Source organism: Eretmochelys imbricata, chromosome 8, assembly GCF_965152235.1.
Source record: "Eretmochelys imbricata isolate rEreImb1 chromosome 8, rEreImb1.hap1, whole genome shotgun sequence".
In the NCBI taxonomy this organism is placed as follows: domain Eukaryota; kingdom Metazoa; phylum Chordata; order Testudines; family Cheloniidae; genus Eretmochelys; species Eretmochelys imbricata.
The window spans coordinates 49282751-49306477 of NC_135579.1; the positions used below are offsets into that span (position 1 = coordinate 49282751).

A 23727-nucleotide genomic window follows, 5' to 3' on the forward strand; every position below is an offset into this window, starting at 1 on the left:
ATTAATTTAATTTTGGGTTGCTAGTAGGTGTCCGAAGGAGGAAATTTTGATGGAGTTGGGGATTATCCATTTAAACAACTTAAGTCATTTAAATTTACAGTATTTCCAAAACAGCTGGCCATTTTGTTCTCATTACAAGGATGGTAGAAAATTCTGCGTTTTGTTTACACTTAAAATGTGAAGTGGAGGCATGTTGGGGAGAATAAAGGGCACTGAAATTATTCCAGCAGTGCGTGGAATTACTTGGCTTGTGTAAGGCAAATTAACTTAGGTCCTATGGTGTGGAACCTGTAATGAGGCCAGTGGGGTTTACTTACAACGATGTAACAAGGAGACAGTGCTTCCATTATTCTGCTGATGCTCCTCCCCAAGCTGCCATGCCTGGAATTCCTCAGGCATTCAGTTTAATGCTCTCTATTTCATATGCCCATGTGTATGAGTGCATTGGGGTAAGGACTCCCTGTGCCTTCCCAGACATGGTGGAGGGGCCATAATATAATGCAATATGAGTAGCTGCCAAGTTTTGTTATGCTCTATGAGACGTTTTAGACAAGTAATTTACTTATTTGTGAATAATATGCTTATAACCATAAATTCAGTTTTAAAAAAATGTATGTGGTTTTATTTCTGATGAAAGGCATCTGGCTTGAACTCATGGTTTCCAGATTTGCAGCTCAGTGTCTGTTTTCTTAGGCTACAGGGTGTTTTGTGGGGAGACATGCTCTTCTCCAAAAATGTGATAAATTGCCAGAGATGCAGGAATGCATGAAAAAAATTGCCCTCTTAAGTGAGTGTTGTGTGAGATGCATGATACTTGGCATGTCTGAATGTGAGCTTTAGAAGTTTAGAGAACTCTCAGCTTGTCCCATTGGACATGAGTAAGCTCACCACTGAACAAAAATTAAGTGCTTAAATAAGTTCTTGGTGTTTTGTTTACCGAAATTAATCACAAAATATTCTTCAAAATTTGCAGCAAATCTTGTCTTCTCATTTGTTTCTTTAAAAGCATTATCTGATTAACCCTGACCTGAAAATTAAGGTTTGGTAAAATGTTCTACAAAACCTGAAAAGAAAAATTTCAGTGAAATCCCCCAGCAGGATTTGCACCTCTACCTTGTGCCAGTATGTAAGATTTCAAAAGTGAAATGTACTATATGCAAAAGGGAAACTCAGTATTCAGATTCTCTTGTCCAGCAGAGACCAATGAAATCTGTAAGCAAAGAGCATAAATACTGTAAAGCAAATTCTTACAATTCTGCTTTAATTAACTATGTTTGTGTTAGTAAAAGTGTTAAGGAAATTTATTTTTAGTAAGCAGATTTTAACCTGATGTTCTGTGTGCCAACAAAATACTTATATTTAATTTAATTTTTTTTCCTGGAATGGTGGGAGAATCTTTGTGGGAAAAGTGGCAGTTTCCTCAAACCAAGTAAAAATCTAAGACTTGTTCTCCAGCCCACACGAGATTTATAACACATACCACTTTATTTCTATAAAGAGTGAATTTTCCTCATTAAGCAATAAGGTCATACTAATGTTGAGACAAAAAAAATGTAATTTATTAAATAGCAAATGTTAAAAAATCTGTAAAAACAATCAAAAGAGTTGTAGAGTGTTACAGTTGAGCTTTATGCATTTTAACTTAATGTTCCATTTTGATTCTTGGGAGAAAATTAGAAGCACTTTGCTTGAAGGGTCATCTGGTGAGGTACACCTAGGCTCATTCCACGGCTCCCTCTCCACTGAGAACCACCACTGAAATCTCCTCGGAGATCTGTTGTCCTTCCCTAAATCTCCCCTTTGCTTCTTTTCAACAGTAAACTACTGTTGGTCCGTCCCCAAGACCCTGGTCATACCCAGCTTATTGGTGCTCCAGGTAGCTCATTCCTGTGCTTGGGAACAGGTACCTCTTGTATATCCCAGCAGGCCTGTCTCACCTTTACTTTTGGGAGGCAAAGCAGGCACAGGTAACCAACTGACCTTGTGGCACACTTCAGCTTGATAGTTTGAACATCTTTATGCCCCATCTTCTCTAAAATTCCATCTTCTTCAGTTGGCCTGTGTGTGGGGGTGGGGCTCTGAGCACTGAGTGTGTTGGAGGAGCTGCAGAACTGGTAGGGGAATCTGGGCATTTTGTGGGAGGGAGTCTGGTGGTCAGGGCTGTGAGGGGAAGTGTTGGACCAGCGTAGGGAAGAGTGGGATGTAAAAGAGGGGGTCAGGTCAGAGGGGAGTGTTTGGGGCTTCAGCTCTGTTCCTCCAAAATCTCCATTGCAGTCAGTCAGTGATAGGTAACTTATATGGTTCCCCTCACCATAGTATCTGAGTTCCTTACCATCTTTAATGTATCCATCCTCATTACAGATGGGGGAACTGAGGCACAGAGACTGTGACTTGTCCAAAGTCACCCAGCATGTCTGTCATGGAGCGTGGAATTGAATCCAAGTCTCCCAGGTCCTAACCACTGGACCATCTTTCCCCTCATGCCCCCCATGTCTAGCCCCGCCCCCTTCAAAAATGCCCCCACAGACTCCATACTAGTCACTGAACTGTTCCTGACCTCTCTCCCAGATTCTTAGTTTTCCTGTCCTGTGCTGATATCTGCCTCTTCATGGGGGCAGGGAGGAATGGTTGGGAAAGGGGAACCAGTCAGAGGGAATGGAGATGATGCAGAGACACTGAAGGGACCAACATGCAGCCAGTGCATTCTGTGGTTGGGGTAATCATTGCCAAGGAGCCAGGGGCAGTGGAGCAGAGAACTGTGCTGTGGTAAATAGGGGTGCTGATAATTTTTTTAAAAGAACTAAGAAAATTAAATGCACCAAAACTTCATTAATGGAGAGTTAAGGTTGTGCAGTGGTATCTAGTGGCCTTTTAGAATGCAGACAATGCAGAAATGTAAACTTTGAAAACCAGGACATAGAAAGTTAAGGTACACACCACTTGTACATGATGGGTAAGTGGGGGCTGGCTTGTGGAGGCGGGGACTAGGTGGGCCAGGGGTATGAGGCCTGGCTGGAGTAGGGATGGGGTGGCCCAGCTGGAGGATGCATAATGGGGTTGCATGACGAGGACATGGGGCCTAATTCTATGTGGAACTCTGTCTATATAACCAAGCAGGTATGCGACCTTCTAGTAAGCCACTGCCTGTGATGTGTACACAGCAGCAGAAGGCACCAGACAGCAAGGAGCAACTTTTTACGCCAGAAATTTGGCAGTGAGGTTATATGTTGCAGGCAACGGCTGAGGATAGAGACCTCTGACTTCTCTCATGTGCTTCACGTTACTGTAACCAGCAAGGGAAAACCCTCAAGATTACCATATCTTTGATTTCATTCCCTGTGCTGTCAGCAACTCCCCGCTACAAACACTTCAAACCATGACCATTATCCCCATTCCACTTCAGCAAAGTGTACAAGAGGGTCAGGACCAGGTAGGAATCACATAGTAGCTGTGCACATTAGCACCTCAGCTGCAAACCTACATGACAATTAAAACTGCTCAAATTACAACTGACTCCTACAAAAAACCTTTGTTAAAAACCTTTGTTAATGCTGTGCTAAGGTTGCCTGATGGTATCTTATGCCGTTCCACAACGTGGAATTCAGCAAAACTCAAATCTCTGAAAACCAAGAAATACAAAGTTAAAATACACAGGAACCCATCCGTAACTCACCCCTTTTTGAGTGATGTATCAATATACCCATACCAACATACTTGCAGTCAACCTTTGCAGGTATTGTAGAACACTCAAGGAATAGGGCCCAGGACCACTGTAGGACAGAGTCTAATTTTTTTTGCTAAGTCAAAACTTGTATTTTGGGTGAGATGCACTGAACTGAAGCTACCTGGACCTACTGTACACTCACACAATGAGCCTATGTCACAGATACAATCCTACACCTACTACATTTTACAAGCCCTTCACCTTTACACTTTATCAACCCCTTCATCTAACACCACACTTTTACTTATAACATCCACACACCACTCTCCTATTCCACCTTGTTGATGATGAGCCCCAGGGAAAGAAGGCTCCTGGGCACCGCTGCTAACACTCACTACACATCTTGCTGCTGAAATGAGTCAAACTGCATTCCTTAGGGAGTACATACACCTGTTTCCTTTCATCACACACACAGGTTAAGGGGCGGAAGAAGTGCTCAGGGACCCCAGATTGCCTCATACCACAATTATGGCTCTTCCAAGTTTCTCCAGCTAATTCCTCCTCCATTCAATACAGCTACACCTAACAGTGAATGGAGCAGCAGTGCATCCAAAAAGTTCCCACTAATTACTGACAGCTCCAGGATGCACAGTGGAATTTGGGTTGATGTGTACTTTATTTCTGTATTTCCTGGTTTTTAGATGTGTGAGTTTTGCTGGAAGGGCACAAGATGTCACTGGGGAATTTTAGCTCTACATTTAACCAAGTTTTTTGTCAGTGAATCTTGTAAAATTTCTTATAAATACTTGCAGTCGTCATAATTCTTTGCATGTCTGGGAAGGCTGCTTCAGTGTTGCCAACTTGTGTGTGATTTTTATTATGAGTCTTGTGATATTTGGTGTTTTCTTAAAGCTCAGTTCCTGGAGTCGTGTGATTTGTGACACACTCACCCTTCATTTTTAAAAAAGTAAGTTTTTACCCCTCATGGCTGCAGGAAAAAAACTTAAACGTGTGAACCCTAACAGCTCAAAAATGGAAGGCATACAAAGAACCTCAAATTCATTATTTACAATCTCATGAGTTTTCAGTCCATATTATGATTTTTAGACTTTGACTCATGCTTTTTGAACACTTGTGTTTGGCTATTGTCATAAATGTAAAGGGAAGGGTAAACACCTTTAAAATCCCTCCTGGCCAGAGGAAAAACCCTTTCACCTGTAAAGGGTTAAGAAACTAGGATAACCTCGCTGGCACCTGACCAAAATGACCAATGAGGAGACAAGATACTTTCAAAGCGGAGGGGGGCGGAAACAAAGGGTCTCTCTGTCTGTGTGATGCTTTTGCTGGGAACAGAAAAGGAGTGGCGTCTTAGAATTTAGTAAGTAATCTAGCTAGATATGTGTTAGATTCTGTTTTGTTTAAATGGCTGATAAAACAAGCTGTGCTGAATGGAATGTATATTCCTGTTTTTGTGTCTTTTTGTAACTAAAGGTTTTGCGAAGAGGGATTCTCTGTTTTGAATCAGATTACCATGTAAGCTATTTACCATCCTGATTTTACAGAGGTGATTCTTTTACTTTTTTTCTTCAATTAAAATTCTTCTTTTAAGAACCTGATTGCTTTTTCCTTGTTCTTAAGGTCCAAGGGTTTGGGTCTGTGTTCACCTATGCAAATTGGTGAGGATTTTTATCAAGCCTTCCCCAGGAAAGGGGATGTAGGGTTTGGGAGGACTTTTGGGGGAAAGACATTTCCAAGCGGGCTCTTTCCCGGTTATATATTTATTGCTGCCACCACCAAGCGTCTAACAAAGTCCAAGGGCAAAAGGTAAAATAGTTTGTACCTTGGGGGAAGTTTTAACCTAAGCTGGTAAAAATAAGCTTAGGGGGTTTTCATGCAGGTCCCCACATCTGTACCCTAGAGTTCAGAGTGGGGAAGGAACCTTGACAGCTATACTACGTGATCGTTGGTTGCTGTGTCTAGCTCATTTGGTTAAAATGAGATGCTAATAACACCAAGGTTGTGGGTTTGATACCTGTGTTGGCCACTTACTAGCTGCCTTTGTGCTGTGGCTTTGTACTTAGGGTTGTGGTGGATTCTCAATCACTTGAATTTTTTAAATCAAAAGTGAATATCATTTAAAAAGATGTACCCCAGAACATCAATTGCAAAACACAAATAAAGAAGCAAGACATTTGGGTAGGTTGTCAATCAAAACATATAATAACCTTGAGCTGGTTAGGTCAGCAAGTCTCACAAAACATTATAACTGTCCAAACAGAAGATGTGTAAGGCAAGCCTTGAGTAACTGCACTCACCCAACACTGTGCACATGGTTCTTCCCCCTCCCCCATCCCCTGCAAAGAAACAGGCACAGGAACACTGAGTTCAGGGAGTAGGAACCAGGAACGGGAAGGTGTCACACACACCCACACACCAGTCGTCATAATTTCCTTCCCTTCTCCCCCAGAAGTTTGGTGGTACCTGATGGAGGCATCAGGTGATCCTGGGGCCACGGGTTATACCTCTGATTCAGTTCTGGGGATGAATGCTGTTGCAGTGGTGCAACTACCCCAGTTGGTCACATGACATCACGTTCAGAAAGAACGTCCTCTTCCCTATCTGTTCAGCTTTCAGGCAGTATAACTTGTCGGTTAACAATGCATTCTTCCTGTGGTAAATGCACTCACCAACGTTCCATACCCTGCAGCCCACAAAATCATATCACAGATATTGAAAATGCTTCCAGCCCTTGCCTAATTTACACTCCTTGTCCAGGATTGAAGACTTGAGGTATGTCTACACAGTAATTACACACTTGTGGCTGGCCTGTGTCAGCTGGTTTGGGCTATGGAGCTGTAAAATTGCAGTGTACACATTCAGACTCAAGTTGGAGCCTGGGCTCTGTGACCCTCCCCACTTGCCAGTCCCAGAGCATGGGCTCCAGCCTGAGCCTGAACTTTTACGTTATAATTGTACAGCCCCACAGCCCAAGCCCCGCAAGTCTGAGTCAGCTGATACAAGCCAGCTGCAGATGTCTAATTGTTGTGTAGACCTACCCATGGAGTCTTACATGGGAATGCTTGTTGAAACTCATATATTTCCTCATCACATCAGTTGGCTTCTAGGACGGCGATTGCTGGGATGAACCTTTTCTGTCAACATAGACAACTTGGTTCTCATAGGTTGGCTGAAGAGCTGATAAAACAGGATTTCAGCAGTATTTTCATGAGGTGTCCTCTGAATATCTTTTAAAGCATGACTTAATGCAATAAGGGGAAGGGTGTATCTCAGTGTTGCACCAGTATGCAAACTATATGTTTGTTCAGAGTTCCATGCAGTCTCTCTGCTATTCCATTTCCTTGGGGATGGTACGTAGTAGATTTTTATTGTTCTGTACCACTACTCATCAGAAAACCTTCAAATTCTCTGGATACAAAAGATATCCCATTATCTAAAACAAGGCACTCTAGTAGGCCAAAAATAACAAATTCAGTGGTTAAGCAAGAAATGAACTCCTTTGAGGTGCCTTGTGAAATTATGAATGCGGAAAGGTAACATGAGTAATAGTCTATAACAGTGTGTAGCCATGCAGTGCAGTTGAGAGGCCAGAGATATCTACTGCAGTTCTCTGCTATGGTCTGTCTATGACTACCAGTTTCAAAGGATCCAGAGGAACAGTAGTTGTACGCATTGTGTGGGCTGAGCATGCCTTCTCCTGATGCTCAGTGTCTGAGTGTAGCCCTGGCCACCAAGCATAACTATGCAAAAGTTCCTTTGTAACTCCTAAATGTTACACATCCAGGACTGCATATTGCAACACTGCTGGGATGACCACACAGGCTCTTCTTCATAAGAGATGTTGAGTAACACGTCTTCACTGTGATCTTGGAACGAATTTTGTAGAGTGTACACAACATTTTCTTAAGGAGTGGATCCATCCAAACCACTTCTACAGCACATATCACCTTTCAAGCTCAATATCTTGAAGAGTCACATCAGCAGTCCACCACATATGTTTCAGTAAAAAGCATAGTGTACTCTGCTGTTTCTGCCTATGCGGGTGCCAACTCAGAAGACTTTCTCAAAAGGTCATTGGCAAATAAATTGTCTTCCTTTGGTATGTACCAAATCGAAGTCATACTGCTACAACTGAATAATACACCACTGCAACTTCACAGTCAGCAGGTCAATGGTGTTATGATAAAGGCCAAAACAGGCAAATAATTGGTTTCTAAAGTGAAATGTCTTTCCACTAAGTAGACCTTGAAGCATACAATAGCAAGAACTCTAGTTCAATCTGGAAATGCTTTGCTTCCATCAGGGTGAGAGCATGACCACCTATGTATTGAGGTAGGCCACTGAACGAATGTCAACTGCTATGACCAGACTACACTGGTAGTCAGGGTAATGGTAGTGAAGCTCCAGTTTGCAGCATTGGCTACGCTCAATTGGCTGACAGATACTACACTAGAAACTCTACAGCATCTTTTGCAAAACTGCACGTGGCTGCATTTAACTTTGTCAGCTTGTTGCAGTTGGGCTAGCACCTGGTCCAGAATAGTATTGTGCTCAGGAATGGTTTTAGCGAAGAGGAGAATATCATCCAAATAGCAATATGTACCCTGGATATCATGAAAGAACTGAGAGACCACTCTCTGAAATATCCCAGGAGCAGAGACTAAGCCAAAAGGGAGCCATTGATAGCTGTACCTCTGAGATAGCATGCTGAAAGTCAATAACTGCAAGCCACAGATCTTTGCCAATAACCGGATTGGTAATCCAACGCACAGAAAATCTGGGATCCACATACCCAGCTGATTACCTCTTCAAAGTTTGACAATTAAAACTCCCCACATCTCATATATTTGAGAGCCTAAAATTTGTGCAGTTGAATATCGCCATTTTTCTCGTATACGCTCACAGAGCGTGAGCTCCAATCCGTAAGCCCTTCCCCCTCCCAAATGTTACCATTATCTTTCATGTGCTGCAGTTCTGCTTGGTGCTTGTCTACAAGTGTGAAAAGTATATGACGTGCAGGTGGTGAAAAGGGTATTTAGCAGGGTGCTAAGTACTTTGGGAGCTTTTAATTGCTAGTCATTTGTTGAGTAATGTATTTAGCAGTCCAAACTTTTATTTGGCACTTACTTGACAGTACTGTATAGTGTATTTAATAGCTAATTTATTTCAGATGACCAGGGTTGTGAGTTCAGTCCTTGAGGGGGCCATTTAGGGACCTGGGGCAAAAATTGGGGATTGGTCCTGATTTGAGCAGGGGGTTGGACTAGATTACCTCCTGAGGTCCTTTCCAACCCTGATATTCTATGATAATCTGTGACTGCAGTGTAATTTCCATGCGCAGGGGCTATGTATTAACATTAAGCTAACTGTACAGTGGATGGGTATGATGTGATATTTGGAATGCAAAAATGGCAGTTTTAAATAAAATGCATGGTTTTTAGACCTTAAATATACTTTCACAAGCCATTAAATACACATTAGTCACATAACCAGAAGGAGAGGTTAAAGGAAAAGACAATGCAAATAACAGTGCCCTTGATCATGGTGCCTGGGCAGGGGTAGTTAATGCTGCTTTGTATATTTGCCAGTTTATTATTTTTGCCTGCCTCTTACCGTTAGTAGTAAGACCGGCCTGTTAGTTTTAATGGCAGTGTCTGTAACCACATGATCATGGCTGAGGGCCTATACATGATTGTTGCTATTTTCCCCTTCCTAGAGCAATGCCTTGAGATAGGTACCCAACTAAAGTGAGTCCTGGTCGGTTGTCTCCTTCATGCTAGGTCACCTATTTTTTTGTTCTCTTTCCACTCAATAGATGCTCAAACAATGTGTGATTATCGAGCTTGATGCTATAGTGCTACTTTTGCTGCCAGATATTACAACCACTTACTAAGTGATGCAAGAGAGCAGTATCCTTTACACTTCTCCACAGCACCCTCCTCATGTAAATCATCCTCCAGCCAGTTTTCCACAGGGCTTTTAATTTTCATTGACTTGAGGAGTGAAAATATTCCATGTATGTCCACAATTTGGTAGTCAGATGAATGTACAGCTCTGAATTGAATTTGTGGTTTCAAAAGTGTAGCCACTTAATCCTTGAGGTTCCAAACATTTTTTAAAGGAAAGCTGCAGTGATCAGTTCTAAGAACTTAGCTTAATGTATGCAAATATTGGATGGAGTATATATATATGGATGGAGTCTCTATTTTGGTCATTAATACCAAGTTTTTAATCATTATGAAAGGTGGTTGCGTAATACACAGGGACATAAAAGGACCAGACAGAGAACTTTAACATATTCATGGCCAGTTTCCTTCGCTGATCCAATTCTGCAAAACTTTTTCCTTTTGTTTTCTCGTCAGTTCCCAAGTTCTCAAGAGCTGCCCAGGCACAGATACGAGAATCCAGCAATTGGTTAGCTCTGTCTGCCTCAGTGATTCAGTCTCATGTCTTTCCCTGGGTGACCAATTCTGCATAGTTCCTTGCAGGTCTGATTACTTCCACCATGGTAACAGCCATGGTGGACATAACTTTCTTAATGATGACAACTTTTTTTAGTGCCAGCAGGTGGAGTAAATACAGGATGGAAAGCAGTGGGAAGGGAAGTATTTGACATGGAGAAGAGAATTCCTGCTAGCAGCTGACAGGTGAGGTGACTTGGGTGCAACCTGGAAGAAGGGAAGAGACTAGGGGCTGAATTTGAGACTACGAGGCGGAAGGTGGACAAACCATTTGTATTTACCTTAAATATAGAGGTGGAGGAAAACTAAGGAGTCAGCAGGGCTTCTTTTGCAGCTGAGAACAGGAAAGATTGCAGGGAAGAGGCAGAATTGAGGAGAGCAGAAGGGAAAGATGTTAAGGGATTGGGGAACAGCAACAATGGACAGGATGGAGAACAGTGAGCTTGGAAATGTGAAATAAAAATATGAAAATAAATGTACAGGAAAAAATATTTAGAGCTGAAACTGAAATAAATAGATCCCTGGGATGAAAAGGGAACCAAGGTAAACCAACGCAGGGGAGGAAAAAATCTAGAATAGAAAATAAAGAAAAGGCTGGAATTCGATAGAAATGAAGTAAACTATAAAGAAATTAACTATTTAAAAAAAAAAAAAAGGAATATTTTTTCCTCTTTGGCTTGAGCAAGTATCCACTATTCTGGGCCTTGCACAGTTGTTTCCGTTAGGAGGAGAAATTGATGATGTGAGTCAGATATTTCTTTGGTGCAATCCTGTTTATTTACAGTGAATGTGCACACACTCCTATTTCCCAGGGCTCAGTAAGAAGAAACAACAGCAGGGAGTTTCGTTGATCACAATTTCCAAATCTACTTCTCCAGTGATTTTTGTGTCCAAGAAGCTGTGTGTGGGGAAACCCCTGTTAATCTCCCTGAAATGGTTTTGCTCAGACCTTGTCATGTGGTCTCTTGCTGTGGGTGGTAGCTTCTGTTGTTTCCAGCTGTTTCACTATATAAGGGGCATTTAATTGTTCCGTCAATTAGAGCGTGAAAGAAGGGTATTTAGCACACTCCATAATTTGAACCAGGTCTGCAATTTTCTGTAGATTAAACAACTGCTTGATGGTAGCCATTAATACCTTCCAGCATACCACTGTATATAAAGGGGAAGTAATGAAACAGAACAAAAAATGAGGACAAATTTTGTTTAAAAAAATAATTTTGAGCTATTTTGTCTCCTAATGATCTACATGTGGAGGCCTTTGTTGTGTGTGGCTTTCCTCCTGCCCATGCGGAAATGGGGCAGTGCTGTCTCCAAGGCATAACATCAGTTTCTCCATACCCTGCAAACTCCATGGATTTTGTCAGGATTGGCTAGTTTCTGCTTAATTTGCACCCCCATCCCTCAACAAAAGACAATATAAATTAATGTAGACAGTTTGTAACTTGCACTATTTCCCTTTCAGCTGTTTGAGAAAATCCATAATGAGTTGGGCTCTTGGAGCAGCTGAGGTCTGGGGAGTTGGGCTCTTGGAGCAGCTGAGGTCTGGGGAGCCACTGGCAGCTTGCCACTTGGCTTCTTGTCTGACTTCACTTCCTGAATGGAAGAACTCAAACTCCCCTACTTTTGTATAGTAATTTTCACACAAGGAAGAAGGGGCACTTTTAATTAATCTAGTTACTTTATCACTTTTGTTATAATTCATGAAACGGTATCATTTTACACTGAAAAAGATGCAACATATATTGACATTGTTTCCACACTGTTACACACTGGCTAGTTAGTATCCTCCTGGACTCCTTTTACAACTTCCAAAATATGAGGGCAGGGTTGCTGCTTACAAATATTTGTAGGACTCTTTCTGACCCCAGTAAAAAGACCTGATGATTCAAAAATATGCTGGACCAGATCTAGTGAGTGAGTTGGTTCTCAGTTGTCAACTTCTATTTAGTGATGCATCTCTGCAGGAAGCCTAGTTTGATTATGTACATTAAGGCTTGGAAGTATGAGCTTCGACATTCAAAATTATTATGTGGATCCATCCAAGACTGAGGTGCAAGCTGGATGAGGTAATATTTTTTATTGGACCAACTTCTGTTGATGAGAGAGACAAGCTTTCAAGCTACACAGAACTCTTCAGGTCTGGGAAATGTACTCAGAATGTCACAGGTAAATACAAAGTGAATACACCAGGTTGAGGTGTCGTCAGAGGAGATTTTGGAACAAACTGATCAATTAAACAGTAATAAGTCATCAGGACCAGATGGTATTTGCCCAAGAGTTCTGAAATAAACTATCACTTAAATCAAACTCTGTACCAGACAACTGGAGGATAGCTTATGTAATGCTGATTTGAAAAAAGGAAAAAAAAGACTCCAGAGGCGATCTTGGCAATTACAGGCTTTTAAGCCTAAATTCAGTACCAGGCAAATTAGTTGAAACTGTAGTAAAAAAGAAAATTATCTCTCTCACAGATAAATATAATATGTTGGGGAGAGAAAAGTCAACATGGCTTTTGCAAAGGGAAATCATGCCTCGCCAATCAATTAGAATTCATTGAGGGTGTCAACAAGCATGTAGAAAAGGATGATCGAGTGCATATAGTGTACTTGGACTTTCAGAAAGCCTTTGACAGAGTCCCTGACCAAAGGCTCTTAAGCAAACTAAGCAATTATGGGATAAGAGGGAAGGTCCTCTCATGAATTAAAAGACAGAAAACAAAGGATAAGAATAAATTATCAGTTTTCACTATGGAGAGAAGTAAAGAGTGGTGCCCCCAAGGATCTGTACTAGGACCAGTACTGTTCAACATATTCATAAATGATCTGAAAAAAGGGGTGAATGCTGAGGTGTCAAAGTTGGCAGACTATACAAAATTACTCAGTTAAATCCAAAGCTGACTGTGAAGAGTTATAAGGGATCTCACTAAACTGGGTGAGTGGGTGACGGAATAGTAGATGAAATTCAGTGTTAAGTGTAAAGTAATGCAAATTGAAAAATAATCCAACTATACATACGATATGGAAAAGAGACGACTAAGGGGGTTGGGGAGGATATGAGAGAGGTCTATAAAATCATGAGTAGTGTGGAGAAAATGAATAGGTAAGTGTTATTTACCCCGCCTTTTAACACAGGAACTAGGGGTCACCCAATGAAATTAATAGGCAGCAGGTTGAAAACAAACAAGAAAACATACTTCTTCACAGAACTCACAGTCAACCTGTGGAACTTGTTGCCAGGCGATGTTGTGAGGGCCAAAAGTATAACTGGGTTAATAAAACAATTAGATAAGTTCATGAAGGACAGGTTCATCAACGGCTATTAACCACTGTTGTCAGGCCTGCAATCCTGTGCTCTGAGTGTTTGGTTTTAGAGAGTAAATAAACATCTAACTACCAGAAGCTGGGACTGGACAACAGGGGGTGGATCACTTGATAATTGCTAAGGTTAAGATTTTGTCTCACTTATTTTTAGTAAAAGTCATAGACAGGTCTCAGGCAATAAACAAAAATTTGAGGGAGCCAGTGACCTGTCTGTGACTTTTACTAAAAATAACTGGGAGGAGGGCAAATGGGGGAAGAGGAAGGAATGACAACTGGAGCCCTATGCGGGGGGGGGGGGGGGGCAGGGGGGGGACGACGACGGGGACGGGGACTGACAGCCTGAGCCCCACCACCACAGTGAGGTGTAAAGCCTAGCTGAAGTCACGGGGGTGGGGCGGGGGTGCACACAGCCCCAGCTCTCGCCTAGCTGTGGGGGGCTGGTAGGGGAGCATATGGCTCTGGCCCCAGCTGCAGCCACTGACAGCTGAAGCCAAAGAAATCACGGAGGTCTGATAAAGTTACAGAATCTGTGACTTCCGTGACCTCCATGACTAAATTGTATCCTTAATAATTGCCCTGTTCTGTTCATTCCCTTTGAAGCATCTGGCAACCGGCCACTGTCAGAATATTGAGCTAGATGGACCTGTGGTCTCACTCAGTCGCTGTTATTATTTAGAAATCAGAAAGTTTCAAAACTATTGTCATGTAAACTTTATATTTTTACATTTACCTTTTTATGATTCCCTTAATGCTACGTTTAACTGCTGCTAAATTTGAAGTGTCTGATTTTCAGTGTTTTAAAAAGTGTAGAAGAGCCCTTCACTTTTAGCCTGGATCATGTGTAGAGTCCAGCAGAAGGAAGGGAGGAGTAGGGATGTCTCATCCACTTTTCCTCTCCCAAGCCTTCTCCTCACCCCATCACCGGCTGCAAGCAAGTGGGAAAGGAGAGGAGTCAAAATTCCTTTCCTTTGCTCCTCTTGTGGTGCAGCTAGGTGTTACTCAGAGCTGAGCCTAAAGGCTCAATCTAGTTCTAACACATTTTGTTGCAGCAATTTACAATAGCAAGTGATTGGAATATCTTTTATATTGCACTAAAGTACTGCTTTATATTTCTCTTAAATCCCTCGACTGGAGGAATACAGTATCACTGCTGTACCAGTGTATTTCGTAGTTACGTTGCTTCAGTTCAGTATGCAGTTCCAATTTCTAGAGATTTGTCATTCAGCCTTGCAAATTTGCTTCAGGCTGAATTTGAAATACAAGGTGTTAACCCAGGAGCAACTTTTGCCAGATTTGGTCTGTGGTTTGATGTAGCAGAATTACAAGAATTAGTAATTAGATACTTTATTCTATTTTATTCACTCTCTAAAACCAAACCTGTGACAAATGTATTTTGCCGGCCCTTAACTAAATTGTGCTGTGCTGTATTGGTGTATGATTGGGTATTTTCTGAATATACTGAATGTTTCAATTTTGTGTTAAAAATGTGTCTAGTGTGAATGTAATAATTTTACTTTATGCTCATTTTGTATCATGGAATGACTAAACACATATATTTAATGGATCCATAACCAGAAGAGGAATAATATCATGAATATGTATTGGTATTACATAAATCAGTTAATTGAGTTTAAAAAATCTGTGGACTTTAACACTACAACGGTCTGTTACATTGTCTCAGACTTGCCTACTGAAAGAAAATTATTCTGACCCAAAATCTTTTTTTAATAACTTACTAAGTATACAATTAGACATCTTGAATTATTTTAGGGACATATTTTAAGTTACCCCTTTAAAATCCATTGGTAATGCCCCCCCCTTTTTTTTTTACATTAAGCTAAAACAAATAATTGGTTAATGTTAAATCACTTAAACGTTTAGAAGCAATGGATGTTAGTTTCATTCCTAACAAATACTGTGAGAATAACTTTCTCAACATTGTATTTAGGTATTGCAGTAGATAATGTTGTATACTCCATAAATATACTGTGCTGAGACCTCTTCATATCTAGACATAATAGAGCGAATTAATTAGGTAGTTTCAGCCTTAATTTTAAATGTCTTTGCATTTGGGTATTTATTTTGGATCTTAAACGTTGCTTAAATGTATTTTTTATTATTCTGTAGTTACGTTAACTTAACTACATTTGTCTTGTATAAATAGTTCAGCAATTTGAATTGATAAGAGGGTAGAAGCTGATTTTAAACTTTTACAGATCAAAAAGAAGCATATTTTTTTATTTTAAAACAATCAATTTGACTTTATGAAGGTTAGCACTTATTTGTTTAATAATTAATAGGTCTTTCCTGCCAATAAGAATTAATTACTGCTGACTTGCTTTAACTGGTGATTGTTATAGTAATATTATGGTAGTTTCTGTGTGGTATGCAACGGTTTTTTGCTAATCTGCAGGATATAACCCTATGGAAGTACTAGAAGGGAAGCCTCTTTCAGAAGTTTCCAAATGCCATTAATATATTATAGGGAAATGGTCAGTTCCATTGTCTTAATTTGTCATTCTTATTTGCCTCTTGCTGTGTAAGCCTGCATTGTGCCTGGCAACTGTTACCTAGTGACAATTTCAGCTGCTTTAGCCATTGGCTGTGCTGTTGATTGGGGCAGAAGGACCGAGTCACCTTTCTGATAGTGAGTTCTTCTGCATCAGCTAAGGATAAAGAGGAGCAGCAGGCTCAGGTGCAAGCAATAATTTTGAGAGAGAATGTGAGAAATAGTGACAGCATCCTTGTAACTGCCTCACAGTAAATAGGACTTCTGTATCAAGCAGTTCACCGTAGCAGCTGATAAGAATGAACGTAGGTGAGAAACATCGGTTTATTGATGTAGCAAGAGAATTTTTTTTAAAAAGTAGTGATTTTGTAACAGATTAAGTTACTTATAGACAGAGAGAATGAACAACTGGCAAGTGTTTTGGGGATGTTATAAAATCAAAAAGACCCTTCTGTACAGCATGATGGTGCATCTTGGAAAATTAACTTCAAAAGAATGCTTTCTATCAAACTACTGCATCAGAAGTGGAGAAAATGCTTCTTTTCTAGTGAATGAAATTCCTTCAGAAGGAGCAGCGAAGACTATCAAAAGCACCAGTGAGATGTCAGTACTTTTAAAGGGACGTTAAACAAATACTAAAATAATATCTAAATGACCTTGACAAATCTTTTTATTTGGATTGATTCATTCTTGTCTGCCTCTTCATTATCTCAGGAATTCTAGGATTAAAGATATTTTTAGTATTTCTGGGTTTTTTTAAAAGCAAGACTGTGTACATTTAGTAACCTAGCTAATGGTCCTTGCACTAATCAAGGAGTTACTCAAAAATGAATACAGAAGAGGCTTTCTTTAACATATGGCTGCTCCATAACTGCAAATACAATTAACAGGTAATGTCCAGCTATTAGAAGATCTGGTTTTTAAAGCAGTGACTTATCATGCTAATCATCTAATAAAAACCGAAAGTCTGTGGCAGCCTAGAAGCTGAAGCTGAATGACAGAATATTGGAGTAAACAATGGCAGCTTTTCTAGTCTGATCAGCATTTCATTAGCTTCACAGCAGAATGCAGATGGAAGTTTCTGTTCTTGTTGTATGGAGCTTGTGAAAGGATTCAGGTGTTGCTATAAAGGTGAGAAATACCAGGGATATACCTATGAACTTCACTGTACTGATCCACTGTAGCAGATATGGCATTATTTCTGAAGAAAATTATTTTTGATTATCACTGCTGAAATGAAATGCAAGAAGGATTTGTTTTGTCTGTGAGGACCTTGGATTATGCTGCTGACATTGATAGTTGGAGTGGACCGTAACTGTTTAAAAGAGCTTTGAATACTGACTTAAAGCTCCAAAATTTATTCTTACTTTTTTCTGATTTTTAAGTGAGTACACATGATCTTCCTCATTGTACAGGTAGATATATGTTTTCCTTCCTGGAAGTCAGAGGACAAACCTAGCTTTCCCCATACCCTTCTCCCTCCAAATAAAATTCATTATTCATACACAAACTGTGGTGAGTCTATTGGAATTAACCTGGACAGAAATGTTTTCCTTTCCTCTCTAATGAATAGGATAGATGAAGCAAAGATCTCCTGAACGGAGCCAAAAGACACAGCACGATACGGTGAACTTTTCCTTGGTTTTCCAGACATTCTGTGATTTAATTATTTAAATGAACATAAAGCATTAATTCATTTCTAAAGATTGCTGATTCAGGAAACCTGTGTTGTATTGAGACATTTCTCTTTTTTTTTTATTTGTATTTTTTTAGCTAATTCCAAAGAAACTGCCTTTCTCAGGAAAAAAACAATCACAGAATTTTTTTTGAGGCAGTTGACTTTTTCCTGTCCCCCCCCCTTCCTTTTTTTTTTTTTTTTTTATTTTCATCTTCCACAAATACAGTAAAAAGAACCTGTTTTCTTTAGAAGTGCCTTTTTTTTTTTTTTTTTTTTTTGGTAAAGATGGAGAGCACTGGAGGAAACTCGTCAGTGGCCTTTTTGGCTTTTTTTTTTTCTTTCCTCAAAGCTAAGGTGTGTCAGAGTGTTGCATTGATGCTAAAGGGGCATCAACAGCTATGAGACTGTAACCTCCCTGATAGAAGCACTGGCAGTGTCTACAAAGAGAGATGATGAGACTCTGAAACAGAGTTTAGCTGATGTTGGGCAGGTCACCTGCTCACTGTAGCTCTGATTGCAGTGTTCCCTAATCCCAAACCATGAACCACTCCAGATGGACTGAATGGAGGACTCTGAACATGAGCAGTATCATTGTGAACGTGTCTGAGCATCTCTCCTGTCCGCTAGGATTTGGCCACTACAATGCAGTTGACATCTGCATCCTTGAGACGGTTATTATTGTTTTGCTAACATTTTTAATTATTGCTGGTAATTTAACTGTAATATTTGTCTTTCACTGTGCTCCGCTCTTACATCATTATACCACCAGCTGTTTTATTCAGACTATGGCCTATGCTGATCTTTTTGTTGGAGTTAGCTGCCTGGTTCCTACATTATCATTGCTTCACTATTCTACAGGTGTCCATGAGTCCTTGACTTGTCAGGTTTTTGGATATATCATCTCTGTGCTGAAGAGTGTCTCCATGGCATGTCTTGCTTGCATCAGTGTCGACCGCTATCTTGCTATTACAAAACCTCTCTCCTATAATCAACTGGTCACGCCTTGTCGCTTGAGAATCTGTATCATTTTGATCTGGATATACTCTTGTCTGATCTTCTTACCTTCCTTTTTTGGTTGGGGAAAACCTGGTTACCATGGTGATATTTTTGAATGGTGTGCTACCTCCTGGCTCACCAATGCCTATTTTACTGGCTTTATTGTGTGCTTACTGTATGCTCCAGCTGCTTTGGTAATATGCTTCACATATTTCCACATCTTCAAAATTTGCCGGCAGCACACCAAAGAGATAAATGACCGGAGAGCTCGCTTTCCTAGCCATGAAGTGGATGCTGCGGGAGAGACTGGGCACAGCCCTGACCGCCGCTATGCCATGGTTTTATTTCGGATAACCAGTGTGTTTTACATGCTTTGGCTCCCCTATATCATATACTTTCTGCTGGAGAGCTCTAGGGTGCTGGAAAATCCAGCACTTTCCTTCTTAACAACATGGCTTGCTATAAGCAATAGTTTCTGCAACTGTGTGATATATAGCCTCTCCAACAGTGTTTTCAGGCTGGGACTCCGGAGACTGTCAGAGACAATATGTTCATCTTGTATGTGTTTAAAAGACAAGGATGTACGGGACCCCAAACCTAGAAAACGGGCTAATTCCTGCTCCATTTAAAGAAAACTGGGACAACTAATGAAATGCAATCTGACATTGGGTTTGGATAGCATTTGTTACATCTGGAAATTTGCCACAACAGAAATATTTACTTGAATAGTTCCTAGGACATGAGATGGGGTTTGCAAGTGATTCGTAATAAAGGAAAAGGTTGCTATTAAAGGGCACTGAAAGGGTACACAAATTATAATGAATATGGGTCTTGTGAAATTGTGTGGTGGTATGACAGAAATTTAACAGAAGATGAAAGAAATCAATATCTCATATCTTCTGCAGGGCATGAAATAACTGGCACTTCAAAGCAGGCTCCCCCTTGAGATAAATTAGTGACTTATTAATTTTTTTCCTTTTAGAGAAATTGTCATATACAATATTATATATGTGGCAAGATATACAGTAGCCTTAAGCATTAAAATATACTTTTTTAAACACGGTGAATGGCTCTCCATAAATGATATCGACAGAGGATGCATAATAAATGTTGCAATTTAACAATCAGCTGCATATAGTCTTTGCTTGTGTCTTGTACTATTTTCAGTTGTACAAATATCCGCTAAACCTTTCCCCTTTCCCACCTCCCCCCAAACCCCATACAAATTAAAGAAACTGATGGGTACACTTTTTGGATAAAATTAAAGTTTTGTTTTTTGCATTTCTTGTGCAGCTTCCACAAAGCCTGCTTCTTCTCCTCACCCCCCGCCGCCCCCCATTTCCATTTTTTCATGCCCTGCACCCTGGGTTCCATTATTCAGAAGTGACTTAGTTAATGAAGGAGCCTGTCAGATAAACTTAATTTCAAATAACTTCTTCCTTCAGAAAATTCTGGCTATTTTTACTAGCTGGATGTTTGCATTCACCATATTCTAATGACTTTTACAAAATTTGTTCTCTGGATCCTGCTAAATTAGCACACAGTACTGATGTGGTGTCCTTTAGGATGTACTAAAGCTTTTCCTTTAGCAGTTACACAAATAATCCTAATGCAAATATGATAACCACAAACAGCAGTGTAAATCACTGCTCAGTGCATTTAAAAAAAATTTTAATGGAAAATAACTTTTCTGTGGGGTCTGAATAGCTGACTGTTTAGCTGCCAATCCTTTGTGTGAACCTAGCTTGCACATATTGTATTTTTTTAAAAAAGAAAATGTAAAGTATGTGATCTGTGCCTAATGTTTTCAAAGCATATGGAGTAGGTCAATTTTAAGTCTCCAGGATTTTAAAAAAGAATTACTTGCTCTAAGAGAAATACTTTTATGCAGTTATTAAATAGATATTTATTAGAGGAGGAGGTGGAGAGACAATTTAGTATAAAATACAGATAAGAGCCTCAGTATTGCCTTTTGTAATGAATTGCCTTTCAGGTTCACCGCTTAAATAAAATACTTTGCAAGGGCACTACATGTGTAATAAATTGCCTAGGGTTCAGATATAGTATGGCAGGTAGTGACATATTTTAAATATTAGTTTTAACCCAAGGTGCCATTTTCTCAGATGGAGATTTGTTTTTTAAAAAGGCCTAACTATTGCTACTCTTAACAGCTGCGAAGTAGTTTCTTATTTTACCAAAATGCATATAATGAAATTGTGCCTGTGACTTTTCATAATGGAAGTCAACCTTTTTTGCACACCAATGGTTTGACTACAGTAGTCTCTTTAAAAAAAGAAAAAAAAAAGTACGCATTGTTTTATTGAGGTGGTTCTGAACCCCTGTACATTTTTAAAACTGTAAGAAAGGTAAGAAAAAATAAAAAGAATAAAGTAGTATTATATATATCAAAACCGTACTTGGCTTTAGTTCCCTGATGTTATTCTGTGTTCTCTGAAAGTCCAAATGGGAGACAACTAAGGAATTAGAATTAAAAAAAAAAAACCAAAAAACTTTAATTTTTGGGTTTTTTGCTTTCCCTACATCGTGTGTCTGTGTCATTGTTTCTAATATTGTGTATTGGTGAGCCAGGTTTAAGTGCCAGTTGGAACTTTCCTCTAGTCTAGCTAAGCTTATTTGGTGTTGATAATTACCCCAGATTAATACTCCAGATAAAATTTGAGAGGAATTCCTTGGTACCTTTGTCTTTACCCCATATATCTCATAGTTGTTCCTTTCTAGACAGATGAACCTATTCCTTCCCTTCTGAAGATAATGGGTGAAATTTTTGTAAGTGCTTAAGTGGTTTAGTGTGATTTTTAATGAGTTTTAGGCATTTTGGTGCCTATGTGTCATTGAAAGAGAGAGAGATTTAGGCTCCTAAGTGTCCAGGGTGGGTAAAAAATTATTTAAAAATAAATCAAAATAAGAGTTTGTTTAAATTAATTTTTCTTTTTAAAAACAAACCTTTTTAAAATGGCCAATGTTAAGGCCTAAATTTATTATAATCTATTAAAATAATTTAAATACATAAAAGAAAAATGCTGCTTTAATGAGCCCTCCTCAAATTTTAATGAGTTAATGGGTTCAGCTTTTTTTATGATACAGAGAATCAGGGGGAAAACATCTTTAAATTTTGCAGTCAGTTAAGCTTTATAAATGTCACAATACCGCATTCAGTATCTATATTATTTTTAATCTTTGCAATTGAGTGAATGCTAGTATTTACATTTACTTTCAGTTCTGCTGAGCAGAAAAGCTTTTGTCTTAATTACTTTTGTTTTCAGTTAAGCCAGCAGATGAAGAGAAAATATTTCTTCATTTGGACTAATTGATTCAAAATGGAGAAACCAACCGGGAGCTGAAAAAACAGGAAAGCATGTTTTCATCCAATCTCTGAATAAAAACCAGGTGTGAGAGAGAATTAAATCTATTAAGTCTAAAAGTTGAAGGACAAGGGGCCAGATTTTCAAAGGTATTTAGGTGCCTAAATATGCAGATAGGCTCCTAGTGGGATTTTGAAAAGTACCTAACCTATCAGCACTGTTGGCCCCCCACATACCTTTTTTATTTCCTGGTCACCATAGGCCAGATTTACAATCTGACAATTCACTAACTACAATTTATACTTCCTTTGTTCAATAAATCCATTAGTCCTAAATGCAAAACTAGTTGATAAACTTATGTATTCAGCACATTTAAGGTAGCTTTATTTTATTGATAAACAATTTTTAAATGTTTTTCTTGTGCATTTTTAAATTAATTCCAATTGCCATCCAAATGTAACTCCATATAAATCTGGAATAAAAAATTAATGATCTAGTGAATAAAAAATGTATCGTTAACCATTTTCTAACAATAAAAAGGGAATAATTAAGAATATGAATAAATGTATGTTAAACTATACAGTTGTTTAAGTGTTTATAAATACAGGGTATTCTCATGTTAGCAAAAACGTGTTAGTTACACGTTTAGTGTAAAGGTTATATTTACTTGCAAATCAATATGTTTTAATGGTTGTACCAACCAGTGAGAACAAACCTTTTTTTAGGAAAATGGCTAAAGTATAAATGCAAAACAGGGTTAAATAAATTATTTCTTGCTGATGTAAATAATTATTAAAATTGGTGATTTAAATCAATCCACCTTGTAAATGCCTGAATCATTTTGAAAATGGGATTAAGATCCTTCTGAAAAGTTTACCCAGTGGATACTTCATAGATATCTCCAACTGTTCTGTAGTTCATGGAATCAAGCTTTGGTCTTCACGCTGCAGCTAGTTTTGCTAAACTCTACATGGTGATTCTTCCACCTTTTTGGGGAAGTGTAACCTGTTTATTGGCCTAAGACCAGTCTGTGCCCACATACTCATAATTTAACTTGTAGTTAAGGCTGCCTATGGGAGGGTGAAGTAGCAGTATGCCAGTCTCTAATGAAATAAGCTAATTTTTTAAGGTGAAGAGGGGGAAAACTAAAAACCTGCCACCAAAGTCTCAGGTTACTAGTTTTGGTATGCACCACAGTGGTTCAAGTCTTAAAGGTGACTTGAAAAGGGGCTTTGCCTCTTCGTTCTCATTTACTGACAGTGTAGTATTAAGATAGCACAAAAGGATTTGATTTCTAAAATAAATGAATGTTTTGGGGGGTTTTAACCTTTCAAATATCAACCTTCCTTAGGGGACCCAAAGATGTGGTTAGGGAGATTTTACAGCACCCACTTGAAAGGAAAGGGTGAATGTGTAGCAAAAGAGCTTTTCTTCCAATTCTTTGTTTGGTGTTTGAGTTCAATAGCTGCTAAGAAAAACAAACAAGAATTCAGTTTGAATAAAAATCACTCCCCCTGAACTGAATAGATGTTACTTGTTTGGTATTTGTGACATGATAAACAAGGTATATCTTGAGTCATCTGCAAAATCTGTTAAGTGAAACATGATAGACGAAACCTGAATTATCATATAAATAAATAGGAAAAAAATTCGGTTATAAAATCACAGACTAACCTCTTTTCCTTCGTAGGTTACCTGTAATTGTGTGTGGTGATATTAAGCAACTTTAACAAACCTCTTAAATCACTGCTTTGGCTC

The 23727-nt window shown here is 39.3% G+C and overlaps 2 protein-coding genes across 6 annotated transcripts in view; both read left to right on the forward strand.

The window, feature by feature from the left end:
- The window catches only part of RABGAP1L (RAB GTPase activating protein 1 like), a 560046-nt gene that overhangs the window by 202300 nt on the left and 334019 nt on the right, over positions 1-23727 (forward strand). The window lies entirely within an intron of this gene.
- Positions 17670-19371, forward strand: GPR52 (G protein-coupled receptor 52). Its single transcript, XM_077824919.1, has one exon. It carries the CDS (start codon positions 18190-18192, stop codon positions 19273-19275), a length of 1086 nt encoding a protein of 361 aa, XP_077681045.1. The 5' UTR covers positions 17670-18189; the 3' UTR covers positions 19276-19371.

Coding starts and splice junctions, on each gene's coding strand:
- GPR52 (XM_077824919.1), top strand. CDS start 18,190: ATGAACCACTCCAGATGGACTGAATGGAGGACTCTGAACATGAGCAGT.